The sequence below is a fragment of the Ambystoma mexicanum genome, chromosome 3p (assembly GCF_040938575.1).
Source record: "Ambystoma mexicanum isolate Mex_15411 chromosome 3p, UKY_AmexF1_1, whole genome shotgun sequence".
NCBI classification, from domain to species: Eukaryota; Metazoa; Chordata; class Amphibia; order Caudata; family Ambystomatidae; genus Ambystoma; species Ambystoma mexicanum.
Genome location: NC_090925.1, coordinates 8,791,162 through 8,807,737, shown reverse-complemented (window position 1 = coordinate 8,807,737; position 16,576 = coordinate 8,791,162). Strand labels below are relative to the sequence as shown.

The window sequence follows — 16,576 nt, the reverse complement described above, 5'->3', positions numbered from 1 at the left end:
CTGACGGGGCTAAAATGGGTGGCAACGATGACATCTCTTGGCTTGAACATGATTACTGTGCCGATGGCAAGTCGGATAAAAGAGCACATACTTGGCAAAGGGGAACCAGCATATCCCTGCTAGACAACGTCTTCACGGATTACAAGTTGTTCGAGGCCTGCTCAGAACTAGCAGTGGTCGGCAACAATTGGAGTGACCACAGCATGATCGGCGCAACCTTTGAAATTTGCGACGCAATGGTGGGGTGCAGCGATATAAAAGATCTTGTTTTGGTCAATGAGGGAAAAGACCGAAATGAACAAGGAACGCGTCCAATTTTAACCAAGCTTTACAGAGTATTTTTCAATCCACATCATACGAAAGGAAAGTTGCGTGTGTTGGAGTGTACAATTACTTGGAAACTTTGGCAAAGTGAACAGAGAAAATATCGGCTGGTGGGGAAAGACAAGAGAAGGAGAGACATTCTGCCCATGTAAATAAATATAACGAGACACTGGTCTTTGGAAGGAGAGAGCTGAGAAAGGTTTTGAGGTCTACAAAGAGCAGCTTAGATGATCTTGGGAGAAAAAGTGTAAATCTTGAGCCCTAAAACAGAAATACATGAACTAGTGCAAAAGGCATGAAGCGATAATGTGGCTGGGTGATGCGGACATATACTCAAAATCTTAATACAAAAAGACACCAAGGCATGTTGGGCCACAGTGAATTCACTAACCAATGGTAGGAACAGGGTCAACTGAACGTAGTTCTGGAGAATGTGTGGGTGAAACAATTTGGGGGACTGTATTCCATGTGCCTGTCACACCCACAGGCCAATCGTATCAATCAGGGGGTAGTAGAACCGTTTGACTATGCGCTCAGGCTAGATACAGAGACTATCAGTCTATTCATTAAAAGGGCTAAAACATCTCAGGCACCAGGCCCAAGTGGGATTACCAATGATGTCCTAAAAAGCGACCCAAACACCTGGTCGATTGTCCTCTCCTTTCTGTTCACGTGTATAATGGACAGTGGGTTGTTCCCTGAGACATGGAAGTCCGCCTACGCTGTCCCAATCTATAAGAAGGGGCAACAATGGGACCTGAAGAATTATAGGTCAATATCTCTGTTGGACATAGAAAGTATGCTTTTTGTAGGAGTGTTGTTACGTCACCTTCAGGATTGGTCAGGTTCAACAGGGAGGTTGGATCGTTTCCAAACGGGTTTTGGTCAGGGACACTCCACCAACATTAGCAGTGCCATAATTAGGGAGCTACAGGAGAGAACAAGAGGAACGCAATATCTTCCCATTTATGTGGCTTTGATAGACCTGTCTGCAGCGTTTGAACGGGTCGCCTGCCACAGATTATGGGCTAAATTACAACAATGGGGTGTGCCACCAGGGCTTTTGAGGTTGATTGTAGCTCTACATGAGAGGTCAGGTATATATGTTTGTTTGAACCAAGCGGGGGACCTCTCGCGTAGAGTAAGTACTGATATAGGATTGAGGCTGGGGTGTGCTTTGGCTCCCTGCCTCTTTGATCTATATGTTTCGGAAATAGGGGAGACCCTAAACATAGCAGCCTCAATACCACCTCGACTGTGATCCGTAAAAACCACCTGGGTGTCATATGCAGATGATTTCCTGCTATTCGATTGCTCGAGGATTGGAATGAGTAGGCTCCCGGGCGCCTTCTCAAAATATGCTATAGAGAATGGACTTAATAAATCCTGCTAAGACTAAAATCCTGGCCCTATCGAGAGGCAGGAAACACGGACCAAGGCAGTGGAAGTGTGATGAACATCTGGTGGGAGGCGTAGGGAACTTAACATTTTTGGACTTTCCCTTCTCCGCAAAAGCCTTATTGAGGGACACACATGTACTATTGATCCTTAAAGCACAGAACTTAACAAACCAGCTAGTTCAAGTTGACAAGAGATACGGAAGACGTTCTATAGGGACAGGTATTTCATTTTCCGAACGTAAGGTGCTACCAAAGTGTTACATGGTCTAGTACTTTGGCCAGATAAGACTTATGCTTGTTCAAAGGGTTAGGAGATTTGTGTTGGGACAGCCAGTCCCCTGCACACAGTTTCCGTCTTTGATTCAATTATTGCCGGCAGCCTGGCACATGGTTTGTCAAGGAACCAAACCTCCAGGGTTCCTGAGAGGTTAGATACTAGGTTGGGTGACAAACCTTGTTGGGTGTGGACGCTGGCAGATGGCGGTTGTCCAGTTTCTGTGAGGTTATCTTGGTACTCAATTTTGATAGGTTGTTGAAAAATCGAGACACATCAGTCCTGAGTTGTTTCTGTACATGTTATTTAATGTACTAAAGAACACATAATAAATTCTGGCAACATGAGCCACGTGAGGTGTAGTAAGACTCATGATTGGTTAGACACAATAGAGGGGGGAGATGTGGCGACGAGTACTGGGGGTGCCCAATGGCCTCCCGGTGGCAGCCATGAGATACAAGCTGGGTCTCCTTTCTTTAAAGGTCTGGATTCAATGGCAGAGTTTATCTTTATACAAGAAAATGCAATCGTCAAATTCTGACGATTTGTCTATGCATCAAGATTGGCTCTAAAAGGGAGCGGGGATACATCTCTCAAACTGATACGTACTTGGGAAAGCAGAGAGCCAACTGCGAATACCTGTTAAAAGATCTGGGATTGGACACCGAAACTCTGCCAACAAATCTGGTAAAAGTAAAGAAGGCTCTGTATAAGCAGGACCGGGCGAACACTGTAGCGTTATTTCACGGTTACTCTTCCTCGAAACATCTTCTGCACGAGCATAAGCCAAGGGGCATGATTGCACCATATCTATCACTCTTTCCGAACAAATACTATCGTAACTTTATAATGCGCCTTAGATGGAATTTGCTTCCACAAAAGATGTCCAGATAAGGTGAGGGCTTAAAGATCCACCAGAGCCGAGTTATAGGCTTTGCAAGAGCAAGGAGTCTGTAGAGTCAGATGGGCACCTGTTTTTGGAATGCTCAGCCTTGCATTTGGAAAGAATGACATATTTTTAAAATGGAAGCTGGAACAGAAGAACCTCAGGCTTGAAAGAAGACTAGAAGAGACTCCTGATTCCTCTGTCAAGGCCGTAGAGCTTGGTGGTAGCAGCATTTGTGAATTCTTGGGCATTTTTAAATAGTGAAGTTGGGAATGAACAAGACTGAATTATGTTTTAACGGTATTATGCAACTTAGTGTATTTTTTTGTTGTTGGTATAACTATGTAAAAGATAGAAATGTGCAAGATGGGTTTTATTGGGGCTCACCTTTTTTTATACACTGTTTCATTTTATTTTGAATTGTAAAGGTTAAAGAAGATAAAAGCGGCACGCGCGGCGCAAAGCGCCGGCATGTAAGTGCCGGGCAGCAACTGTGCGGCAGTATTCCAGAAGGCGGAATGAAGAAGGACTATAAAGGCGACAGTGAGGTAGTTGCTTTATGGAGCTTCTCGTAAATTGGTGCTTAGAGAGCAAAATGGGGTACGTCTATGCCTTAAGGAGCAAGGCTCTGCTGGAGATTCAGGAAGGAGAAACATCTCTGAGTGCAGCTCTGGCGGATAACAGAGAAAGTTTAATAGCGCTTCTTTCGACTTTTCAGGCCAAGGCTACCACTAAACCTGTCTCCGTGGCTGCACATTTGTTTGTGTCCGACCAGCAGTGGCAGGTGACTTTGTGGACTTACTCTACCCATTGCACTCCTAAGCCTTCAGCACTTAAGATCACGTCATATTTCAAAAGGTGGTGCCTCTGGCACCCTCTAAGTCACTGACTGATTGTGTCGCTCCAGAGGTTCCTGATGCAGGAGGGCAAGCCCTAGAATCTAATACCCAGAAGCAGCCACGAGCTGAAACAGCGCCTAGAGGAAGCTGTACTGGACTTACTCCATACCTGCGCTACGGATCACACGGCCATATTACCTCTGTATCTGCATTCACAATGGCTGTTAAATAACACCTTAAAGTGATCGGCCCAGCAGGAAGGGGAGCAGGTATCCCGGCTGTGCAGGGGGATAACTCTAGACCTTACTACTCTGCTAGATCTCTTACAGCTCACTGCCTGCTTCTCAATCTGGACCACCACAAGTTTATCTTATGACCTGTCTTGTCTTGTATTGTTGTTTCTTTGGGCCCTTAAGCCTTCGGGTCCCGGGAGTGCGGTACAAATTAACAAACATAAACATAACATAACAGCACAGAACCACAGAAGTAATACAGCAAAATGACGGCTGTCATTTGGGAGAGAGGGGGGAGGGTTTGTTATGAGCCTCCCCAGTTCCGTGCAAAGATTCTTTCCCCGGCTCTTCAGACTCCACGTCGTATTTGTCAAGAGCTGCGCCATCACAGAATTATGACCCTCCTCCCACAGACTCTCGGCTTGCTACAACCACGATTCCAACGTTGAATTTATCCCTAACTACTTCAGTGAAGCTGTATGAAATGCTGAATGCTAACATGCAAGAAGCCCATGTGAATCTTAACCATGCACAACTCTAAAGTCTCACTGATTGGCAGGTAATGCACTAACTTCACAGTTAAATGTGGAGTGTAAAAATATGAGGTGTAAAGCAGACATGGGGGTGTCATTTGTTGCAATCTCTGACGTGTAATCCTATCCCGAATGGATCATCTAACATCTTGGGCCATGCACCGCTAGAAATCGCGGCACAGACAACTTAGCCGCTGGTCATGCAGGGTAGTGGTAGAAGTGTACCAAAAAAAACAGTGGTACTGTGGTCTCGGCAGGTTAGAGGGTAGGTGGAAGCCGAGTGCAACATGTGATAAGGTGTTGCAGCCGGGGCATTCCAATGGTTTAAGTGACTTGTTAAGGCTCCAATTACAACTTTACACTTGCACGAGAACATGAATAGAGAAATGATCTGTAAAGAATGATTATGGTAGTAAAAAGTACAGGAGTGGTAAATAGAAAAGAATTAAAGTAGTGGAACACCGCTCCCAACCGTTCCCGCTCACTTTGAAGACTGAGTCTGGATGATTTGTGCCTTGAGCAAGATATAACTCCCCCCTGGTAGAAACCTGACCAGCAACACAGGCCAATTACCCTAGAGCTCATCAGCACAAGAAGGCCCGAGAGTGGGGAAAAAAGGGCACGCAGTCAAGGGAATCGGAGAATCAGAAGGCTCTGCCCAAATCCCGCAATTCAGTTTTAAGAAGATTCATGCGGACATTTACGATTCCGGTTTAATCCACCTCCAGGGAGGGAGTGGCAGGCAAAAAAAGAAATGAGAGACAAATCCCAGGATGGGCCAACTCGGGGGAAAGGCTCCCAGGGTGGAGGACCTAGATCATTAGAGGAACGTGGAGATGGAGGATGACTTAGAAGAAAATATGAACTTTGCCACCTATTATATGGGCAGCGCCTTGGATCAAGTCACTTTGGTTAATGATTCACATTTAAGAAAGACGGGTTTGTCCTCAGGGCCAAATTTGGGTAAAGTTGGCCGTAGTAATCAAGACTCTGAATCCAAGAACCCCACCGTGTGGGCGACCGAGCTTGATGTTGATTTGTAGTCCCTGGGGCAAAGCAGAGCTCATATAATGCGAGGGTGGGGGGGACTGGAGAGCGCTTCTGACCTGCAGGAGTATCCTCAACAGCCACAGAGAAGCCTTCTAGATGTTTCCTCCTGGAACAACTTCCTTTTTCCACTGAATTGGTGATTTTAAATGATTCTAAAGTATTGACACTATTTCACTCTCTGCCGCAGTTGAGATCCACCCACTCCAGGAACATTGAACAAATGGAGTTTTGTGTACATGGGCCATTTAAATAAGGTCTTTTTGCACATAATTTGAGACTGGTTACGAATACTTTCCTGGAAGCTTCTAATCAGATTCTTCCGATGGGCTTGGACCTGTCAGAGCAGAGGTTTGTAGAGTGGAATGTTTGGTCCCCGCGTTTTGGACAAGACCTAAGCCTGTATATGAGGATGCTTAACTGAGGGGCCTCAACGGGGGGGCAGCCAACCGCCTCTCACTGTATGAGTAGGAATCATATGTCTGTTGTCCCATAATGCATCGCTGGCTTTGTCTGCTTGTGTTTGTGGTCTTCACTATGTTAGCATCATTACTATTTGGTGAAAAGACACAACTCGCTCGCTGGGCTCCATCTTTGTGTTGCCCTTCTCCCACCTGTGGCGCCCTGCACTGGTAGCGGCTTTGTTCTGGAGCCTTCTCCTTGTTATAAGCCCACCGCCTCTTCCACAACTCTTCTTCAGGGCCCACTAGTCTTTCTAGGAAACATGTATTTGCTTATTTTGCACCTGAAGCGTCCCTCTGCCACCACACTTGCTCTGCAAATATTTAAGTGACACTTTCCCTCTCATCTCCGTGGTCAATGTCTTGTAGTCGTCGTTTATAGAGCCCTCTTTTCCATTTGTATGGCCACTACGCGCTTTCGGGTAGGAATGCCCTTGGGGACTGAAGTACATGTATGGGAACATTCTCAGAAGAGGCTTAAAGTGCGTGTGTTCAATGGCCAAGATTAGGAATTAGGTGGGCTGACTGGGCTCCAGTTAGCAACCCAAGAGGTCAGGCATGTGGGTGGGAGCTGCGGGAGGTCACAACAGAGCACTAGAGCAGGAGACTCAATATTTTTATAGCTAGACCAAAAATTGTCGTAGGTTTTACTGTATTCTAATGGCAGAGGTTTTGAGGCAAGTCTGGTCTAAGGGGTGAAGCAGTTATGTGTCCAGCTAGACCGAATTTGTCATCGACGTAGCTGCATTCTAAAGTGTGTGGATGGATAGACATGTCTGCGGCAGATGTCCACGCAAGTGGCGCATGTATCATAACACATTTTTCTTTCTGCCAAATAGTATTACAAAAGTCAAAAAATCAACTGAGAATTTCACTACAGGATAGTGGTTTTTGGGATCTGGATCCCACACATTTCCTGTTCATAGTCCTATAAAATGTCTCAGGGTCCGGTTGGGTTTTGTTGGACTACTTGTGACAAAAGCATAGGCTCTGGATGGAGATGACTTAATAAATACAGTATACCTTCAACACAAAGACCACCATGGCACTGCCACATGCCACCTCACTAGGGTACCCCTCAATTGCAGTCTCCAGATGCCTGTCCTGGGTTTTCCGTTATCTGCCAGATAGCCATTAACCAAAACAGTGGACTTTAGGAGGGCGGTTCCTATATCTCCAAGGTCCCCTGAAAGCCTGCCCGTGGAGCTCCGTCACCTGAACTCTTAGCTGTGCTCTGAAGAGCGGACAGGAAAGAAATAAGGAAATAAAATCCACTTGCCTGAGAGTAGCCGAGTGAATAGTTTTACTTTTTTTCCGTTTGGGTCCAGTGCAGATCAGTCGGATCCCGTTCAAGCCGGTGTCATCTCCAATGCCTTGAGGAGTGTCCACCTGTTGTGAAGAAAACAACTTGAGAAGAAAGCCGTCATTGGCAGAGAAATTAGACAGTGGGTTAAGGAGATGTTTCAGTGCTTCACTTCACCTGCATTGCTCCTAGAATGTGGCTCTGGTAAATTTAGCAGCCCACATTTTCAAGATATGTTTTGAAAAGAAGATATGTTCAATGCCTCAATTAAAAGTGTAATTATTCATGCTAATATGTGACAGTGTTGTTCAACAATTGCAATAACCACTTGCCTTTAAATAATGCTTTGTGCCATATCCTATTTTTATTTCTATTAATTTATATACCAACCTCATATTCGCCATGTTTGGCATCTTGGATCTTTAACAGTTCTACCTGGAGGCATAGTGCACGAGGGGCATCACTAAGTGAATAACCAGGACTTACTACTTTGTGAAATTACATGAGGTCGTTGATCCCCGTCATTCTTGGCGCAAGGTGGGGCATTTCCCAGAGTGATGACCTGGAAGAAGGGCGGGGCCTGGAAAGCAAGGTCCACAGACCCTGAGTCCAAGTCTAATATAAAGTTCAACCACGTTTCTAATGAACCGCGTCAAGGCTGTATAGGGATAAGGGAGGTTCATAAAGCAAAACATGGTAGCCGTCTCTGGGTATTTCTCCAGCCTTTCGGGGTGGACATTTCGTTGGATTGGTCTGAAAGAGCAGATGGAGTTGAGATGTTTTTGGATTTGTCTGAAGGAGCAGACAGGGTTGAAATGTTGTTGGATTTGTCTGAAGGAGCAGATGGGGCGGAGATGCTTTTGGATTTGTCTGAAGGAGCAAACAGGATTGAGATGTTGGATTTGTCTGAAGGAGCAGATGGGGGTGGAGCTGTTGTTGGATTTGTTTTAAGGAACAGATTGTCACGATCCGCTCCCTTCACTCCCATTCCCACCACTCGGGGGCATGATTTGGGGTTTATTCCCTACTGGACCTTCTTCCAAACCTTATGCTACAGTGCTGTGGTGAAATGGGAGTGGTAAATCCTTATTTTCCATGTTACTGCCCTTCTGGATCCATTCCAGGTTTTTGGCAGCCAGCATGCTGCTTTAATCAAAATACTATGCTTTCCAGAATGCCTGGCCCACTGCTTCACCTCCACCCTTCAGAAAAAGGTTGCCTGGAGGATAAGAAACACCTGCGGCTGGCAGTTGCAGCAAGCAGCACACCTGAGGTCTGTGCTCGTTAAGCAGCTTTAAAAGCCTCAGTTTGCTTCAGTCCAGCGCTGGTCATTGATGCAGTGTTCCTGTTTGTGACTGGTCCGTTGTTCCTAGTTCTTAGCTTAGTGTCTAGCTCCTAGTTTTTATCCTCTTGTTCGTTTTCCCGGGATTTTGAATTTAAGGTGCTGCTCGCCTTCCTCTCTCTGCTTGCTACGTTTGGTCTGCTACTACTGGGACACGCAGCATTGATGAGTCGCTAAGAGGAAGTGGAGCTTCCCGCAACTTGGACAACGCGCGTACTACAGTTCAACAACCCACGCTCGATTGAGTGACTGCCACTGCCCCGGCCACCCCTACTGCCACGCCCCCAGCCTAAGCTGGAAACAAGCCTCATAAGCACTGGCTACGCGCATCTTGCATGCGTCGTAAGTGTCTTCAGAAGTGACTACGCTGCTGGGCTGCCTTGTTGCTCGCCGTCCTCTCTCTGCTTGCTACGTTTGGTCTGCTACTACTGGGACACGCAGACAGGCGGCATTGATGAGCAGGGGTGGACTGGCCCTTAGGGAACTCTGGAGATTTCCCGGTGGGCCTCTGCACCCTGGGCCTCTTTTCTGTGGTATTTCCAAATTTTCTCATAGGAAAAGCATTGGGCTTGCTGAAAATGTGTCATATAGGGCCACTTTCAACTTTATTTCCAGGGCCTCCTTCACTCCCAGTAATTATTTCCAGGGCCTCTTTTAGTTCCCAGTCCAGCCCTGTTGATGAGTCGCTAAGAGGAAGTGGAGCTTCCCGCAACTTGGACAAAGCGTGTGCTACAGTTCAACAAGTAAATCAATTGGACTGTGCTCGCGCACATTTATGTTTGTGCTCACTTACATTGTTTGTGTTTGTGCTTCTCCTTTACATCAAGGGGATCGTAGGTAACATACTTCCTGTTTCTGATTGTTTTCAGCCTGTGCTTGATTGAGCGACTGCCACACCCCCAGCCTAAGCTGGAAACAAGCCTCATAAGCACAGGGTACGCGCATCGCGCATGCATCGTACGTGTCTTCAGAAGTGACTAGGCTGTTGGGCTGTTAGGGTGAGGTGTGAGTGGTGAGTTTCTATTTACTTAATTGTATTAGTAGAGGCCTTAAGGCTTGAGATTGGAGCACGCCATCATTCTGTAAATTCTTTCTTTGCTTGCATACCCAGCACCAACATCATGGCTTCTGGATTGCTTAGTGGCCGCTTAACGGAATTGCCTGCTTTGACAATATTGAATGTGGGTGCATTAGTATGCTCTGGCAATACTGTTTACTCAGATCCTGCAGAGATCATGTTGCATACTAATTTAAGCACGGATCATAAGAATGAAACTATGATAGAAAGTGCTCCTGAAGATGCCACTGCTTCATTGAACGAGACTCAGGAAGATCTTCTTAATTATCGCACTAACTCTGACCTAAGCAACACCCAGAAATGTACTCTGAATCCAGAGGAGCTTGCTGCTCACAAGGTGGTGGGTGATGGTAAACCTTTTCATATGGAGGCAGTGTCTCCGGAGGTCCCTAACTCACTGACTTCATCTATGATGGACAGTGGTATTGAGAACGATATGTCTGGAGTGGGGTCCAAAGCAACCATTGAATTAAATAAGCGAATCACTGATTCAATTGGTGTATTAACTCCTCTGGTCCATCGTAAATTCCTTTTTGACCAGCCTATTTTTACACCAGTTCATGAGAGCACACGTCCCCGAGAGTTTCCACCCGAAGTAGTGGATTTCAAATCCTCAATTAACTTGAATGAGATACAGCGTGAAGAGTGGGATAACTCAAAGGTTCCATATGGGAATGTTTCAAAGATGAACTCCACAAATAAAAACTTTGAATCTGATATGCAGTGAGAGACTGTGCACATTGACCCACTCCAGAATTCTAACCCGCCAAGTCCTTATTAATTTCCTGTCATAATCAGAATTCTTGACTTACTTGACAAAGGACATGATTTTACCGAGTTAGAAATACGGGAGTTAAACGTGGTGTTCAATGTTATACTCCAAAATGTCTTGAAGGTTTTATGATGGCCATAAACACAAAACCCCCAGCAAACTGCCCTCATGCTCTTGTGGACCTTCCTTCAGGTACTTTAAATGAAAGAGTGACCCTTGTGGACAAGCAGACACAATACTCTGATTTGACGATACCTGATGAGGCTCCATTGGCGAAAGTGACTCTGCATGCCCACTAGACTTGCAACATAATCTTTCTTTTGAAAGTTTGCTAAAGGACCTCGATCTTATAAAAAACGATATTGGTGAAATTAAGCTAAATCTATCAGCAGGACAAGTAGCTTCCATGTCTCCTCCTCCAAGTCAGGAGGAAGCAACTCCTGATAGCCCCTCTGTTCTTGTCAAAATAATTGAACAGTCTGAACAGGAAGGGGACTCCGCTCACATAGCAAAAGAAAAGCCTGGGTTTCTATTGCGATGCGCAAAAGAAATCCATCTTGGAGCAGTTAACCGCGCAGAGAAACGCAGGAAGGATAACACGAATGTAGGCAAGAAGTCTGCAAAACTGAACCCTGTGCCCCATTATGACGATGTAATTGATGTTGAACAGGAGAGACGTGGACTTCTTTTACCTAATCATCCCTCTCAAATAGATGGGAAGGTGCCTTCTTGTGATACTAACAAAGGCAAACTTGCCAAGCAAATCCTCCCTTCTAAATTAGAGAATCTCGTAAGCATCGATGCTCAGATAGTTCATCCCCAATCTCCCCCTGATGTGAATGAGAAAATGCAGAGGAACATGAAACATTATTTTCCAAAGGTCGGTGTTAAGTGTAGCACCAAACACCCCATAAATTGGTGGATAAATTGGCAGCAACTAATGAGGCTGTTTTATTAGGTGTAAATCCTAAGGTGGAGTCCCCCATTCATGACCTAAGGGCGAATACTGGCGTTTCTTATGCGGAAGCAGGTAGTTTAACACATAGAACACCCAATAGTAAACATCCACTCACTAAAAACGATGATGTTAATATTCACGGGGCAGGTAAATGCTGAGTATTCCCCTGTTTAGAAGTAACTGACCCCAGGTTAGAGGGGATAAAAGCTCCAACAGCCTTGGAGGGCTCCAGAACTAGGTGAAGGCTCAATCATGCCCATTAATTGCAAATTCTACAGATCATCGCTTATGGGATGCCAATTCTATCAGGGCACCACATGGTCATATCCCAAACAATCCCGCAAATAGACCTTTGACCAATCCACCAACGTATGCAAATATTATTCAATCTTTAAATTCAGCGGTCGAATGTGGTTTACTATCATCATCACAAACACTAGCAAAGGAATTGAATTTACATGGGGTGAAACTATGTAATCTGGACGAAACCCACCCAACGTTCCCTCTGACATGGTGCTGGAAGCAGGTGGACATGCCCCTGTATTACATGAGAGGGAATTATCATTGAGGTCTGGTGGACATGCTGAGGGTGCAACTGCCTCATTGGGCCGCATTGTGCCTCCCGCTGATGCATCAAACCCGATGCATCACGCAGTACAGCCCAAATCTATAAATAAGGAACCAGATCAAGCGAATCATGAGTATAACATCATTGGATTAGAGGGTAATGCTGATGTTTAACGTGGTGAACGGATCAACCGCAGATACTTAATGGACGTAATTGCTTGTATTCCTTCACTGCGTATTCTCACGAGTGCAGATTTTGAAAGGATCTCCCTTGCACGTGTAAATAATTTCCGAATGCTATGCTACGTGTCTAATGTCAAGGTATTAAAATACATTTGGGGATTTAGAGCTGACCTATTGCAGATGAGCTTTTGCTTATATACATTTAATTGTGAAGTAGCAGCGGATGAGTTTCTGCAAATGCCCTGTCTTATATTGAAGAAGGTTGAGCCGACGACACATGGAGCATTATATGGCACTTCTGCTGAACAAAAATGTATAACACAGTTGCTTGCATTTGCGGCAGGGAAGCAAGAAGTGGCATGGGTGAAACCATTGTTGCACTCAATTTCTACCACAAATTGTGAAACCTCGACTTAGCTAGCGAGGAAACATTATTTCATGGAATTTATGTGGCAACCTGTCGCTCCATAGGTGGTTGGCTTCTTCCCTTAACAAAATCAAATTAGATATTGTCCTACTCCAAGAAACTATGAGCACACATGGAGTAACGCTTGAAGGATTCAATACATACTGCAGTCGTGCAACCGAGGGTTTATAAGGCTGCCCTGTGGGCGGACTCGCAATTGCGGTTAGTAGCCTCATTAAATTTAAAGATGATATTATGTATTCTTCCGTAAATGTTCTTGCAGTGGAAATAGATCTTTATGAGAAACCTGAAGAGCCGATAATCGTGCTAACATTATATTGGGATCCACTAAAACTATCACTGGAGGACATGCTCGGTGATCTCGATGCCTTGAGACTATCTCTATCCAAAGGCCGCTGTGTAAAATCATTTTTGGTGGTGATTTTAATTTGATGTGTATCGCGAGGAATGGGGAAGTGAGTCAGGATCAAAGTGTGGGAAACCGTTTAGCACAGACTCGAGGTATAGATGGATCTCATATTTTGACAACTGGGAAATGTCATTTGTAGAATGTTCAGAAGCATTTATTAATTATACATGGAGTCGAGAGAATTCGGTCTCGATGATCGATTTCTTTGCAATCTCCAACACTCTGATGCACTTAGTAGAACCAGTATTGATCCATCCGATTACTTCAGGTGACCATGCACCCATCCATCTACACATGGTAATGCCCCTATTCTGTCATAACATGATTAATTTACTAACACTAACAGAAACCGATCGTCCTAACATCTCGAGAAGGTGTAGAGTGAATTTGATAAGATTTCTGATACATTGACTGCGCGTTATTTAGATAAAAAAAACACAAGCGATATTGTTGCCCAAGTTATAAACTCTATACGGGCTAAAGCTGCAGCTTAACAAACGTTACCTCCATTGCAACATTCTGCTGAGATCCAACTATTAAAACACAACAAAAATAAAGAACTTTGTGTCATTCAATCTGTTGTAAGTAACCTTCCGGAGTATTTGTATGTAAAAAGGCGCATGGTCCTAATATACAAAAATAAATGGACCTTTTCACGAATCACCAAACAAAATAATCTTAACTAGGAGCTTATAAGAAAGATATGCAAACACGACTCTAAGGCCTTATGGTCTGTAATACGCAATCCCCATATGCCCTTAGTAGCAACTAACGAGAGCATCATACCCGCACAAACATGGGTAAATACATATCTGAAAAGTTCTCTTGCCCCTTGCGCTTTGGTTGTATTGAAACCCATCTGGATCCTTTCTTGAAGTGGGACATCATTTACGCAACAAAAAGGCCTTCCCGCTCTAAAGCTCCCGGCCCTGATGGGATCCCCCATGTGTATACAAAGCAGAGCCGCCTTATGGGCTTCCATTCTTCAGATCAAATTTGACCTAATCTTAAAGATAGGGAATACGCTCGAATAATGGGGGACATCCATAATTGTTCCCATGTACAAAAAAGGAAAGCTGAGCGACCCCCAAAACTATTGACCGATATCCTTAATTGATAGCAGCGCCAAAATATTTGTGATTTCAGTCCTCCATGATCTTGATAAATTTATATCACAGAATAACATCTTCTCTGAAGCTCAGATTGGAAATACATATTGTAGCTGGTACCAATAAGAAGGGAGCAAATCCTGTATACATTTCAAGCATTGATATGTCTTCTGCGTTTGACACTGTGATAAGGGAGCTGCTGTGGAGAAAAATGATAAAAGTTGGGATCACAGCTGTATTCATTTATTTTGATCATGAGGCTATATACCTTCACTGCATACAAGGTCAGACTCACCAGGGTTGAAGTAACAATTGAGTCCATTAAAACATCTATTGGACTAAAGCAAAGGTGTAACCTTGCAGCAACTCTCTTTAATTTATATGTATGTGACCTGGAGAATTTATGGATCGAGGTGGGAATGTATCCTGTAAGAATAGGCAGTCTCAGATTACACTGCCTTGCATTCGTCGATGATTTAATCATCATGGATTCCACGCCGCAGGGTTGCAAGCTAAGCTGCATGCGTTTGAGAAATACGCCTACGACCTGAACCTAGCGCCCAATGTAGGGAAAACAAGCATTCTGCTCCTTCACGCAGGAAGGAAACTGAAAAGATTCAAATGAAAATTAGGCGAGCTTGTGGTTCAGCAATTGCCCGAGATATGTTATCTGTGGTATCATCTGAGTAGTAAATCTTCGGTGCAACTATGGAAGGAAAGGTTGAACCAAAAAACACACCCCTTGGCGAGCCAACTTAAATTAATTTTCTCTAAATATTGTCGATTCTCTCTAATTCCGCTAAGGGATTTCCTAATAATGAAAGTTCAGGCGGTCTTAATTTACATATTAGATATGTGGCTGTTTGACTTGAGTCCATACCTGGATTCACTTCAGGGCCGGCTATTGAAAGGTGCCTTACATCTCTCATTATCAATACCAAACTGCATAATCCGGCATGAGCTGGGACTTATCTCACTCTCCTGTAGGGTTCTATGGCACTCTTCATGTAATTACGCAAGAATACTAAATCCTACTAATTGTTCATACAAAGATCCGCAAGCGGTAATGGAAGCGAAAACTGTGCAATCTGTTAATCAATACCAAAAACAAATGCAAGATGTATTAGATAGTTTATTAGTATCACAAGATGATCTGTGTTTCAGACCTGCTTTTGTCCAACAAAAAAAAACAGTTTGAAAAAGATTGGATTGACACTCTTGACCAAGTGAAACACTACGCTACCTTTGCGGAATGTTCCCAATACACGCAGAAGAGACTGCCCTGCCGCCAGTATATCTGCATTTTCTCCTGTATGTCCACAAGAGCATATGACATCCGCTTCAAACTGAACCAGTTCCGAACTAAGGAACGGTGCCGTCATTGGGCCGGTCTCTCACCGAGCATGCCACTTATGAACTGTAGATTTCCAGACTGTCACGAGCCTCATGAAACATTAAGGCCTCTAGTTCTTGAGTGCCCAAAGTTCAAAATAGCACGCACTAAGTGTATAATGAAATGTGTGAATGCTGACTGTGCAGACTGCCCTGGATTCTTATGGGAAAGGTTGATGAACGGGAATCAGAACCCATTCACCTTTGCACTGGGCCATCTTCTAAGGATTATAGACAATGATCTCGAATTGTATGAATAACCACTATGATGAAATTAGATTATGATGAACTTTGAATTTTAGATTTCTGGATGTTTTTTTTATTTTTTTTATGTGTTTAATCAACTAGAGATGTTTACAAAATGAAGAACAGTGAAGTAAGAGACATCAGGTGCAGTTCAGGTGTATCTTGTATTCAACATTTGTTACTTATTCGTAAATGTATCCAGGTCTAGGGTTCACAAAGCAATTTCCGTTGTAGCAGGTTGTTGACAATATACTGAAGAATCTTTGTTGTTGCGATCTGCCAGCTGGTTATGTCTCTGCCAATCAGCCTGTGCCACCAGTTTTCCTCATTTTATTGCATGTCTTTTTCCAGCAACTTGTTTAAGTATTGCAGTCTGATCGATTGAGTTCCTGTACATGAGAGTAACACATGCCGTATAGTTTCTTTTTGCTGAGACATTGCGTCTAGACAGAATCGGCAGTTCGCTGACAATGAAAGGCCTCTGATGTATAGAATCTTGTTTGTTTCGAGAAGGTTTAGCCTGGCTCTTAGAATCAGATCACGTGCTGCCCTATTTAGAAATTTCCTTTTGAGATTTTTTAGCTCATTTAGTTTTTTTGTATTATGCGGTAAGTGTAAGATCAGTTTGTTCCTTGCTGCCATTTCAGCGGTCTTTATCCAGTCTAGATATTTAATTTTTCATAACACCCTTACAGGGTTCGGTATAAGCTCTTCTTCATGGCTAACAATTGCATCTAGTAGAAGTTCATTTTCCTTTTTCCAGTTTGTTAATAACTCACATCGGTTTCCTTGC

The 16,576-nt window shown here is 44.1% G+C and overlaps 1 protein-coding gene across 1 annotated transcript in view; it reads right to left on the bottom strand.

Moving 5' to 3' along the window:
* The window catches only part of LOC138580066 (vitelline membrane outer layer protein 1 homolog), a 283,370-nt gene that overhangs the window by 10,985 nt on the left and 255,809 nt on the right, over nucleotides 1–16,576 (bottom strand). The window contains exon 4 of the mRNA XM_069650313.1: nucleotides 7,277–7,386. Within this exon, the coding sequence (XP_069506414.1) occupies nucleotides 7,277–7,386 (110 nt within the window). The remainder of the gene's footprint in view (nucleotides 1–7,276; nucleotides 7,387–16,576) is intronic.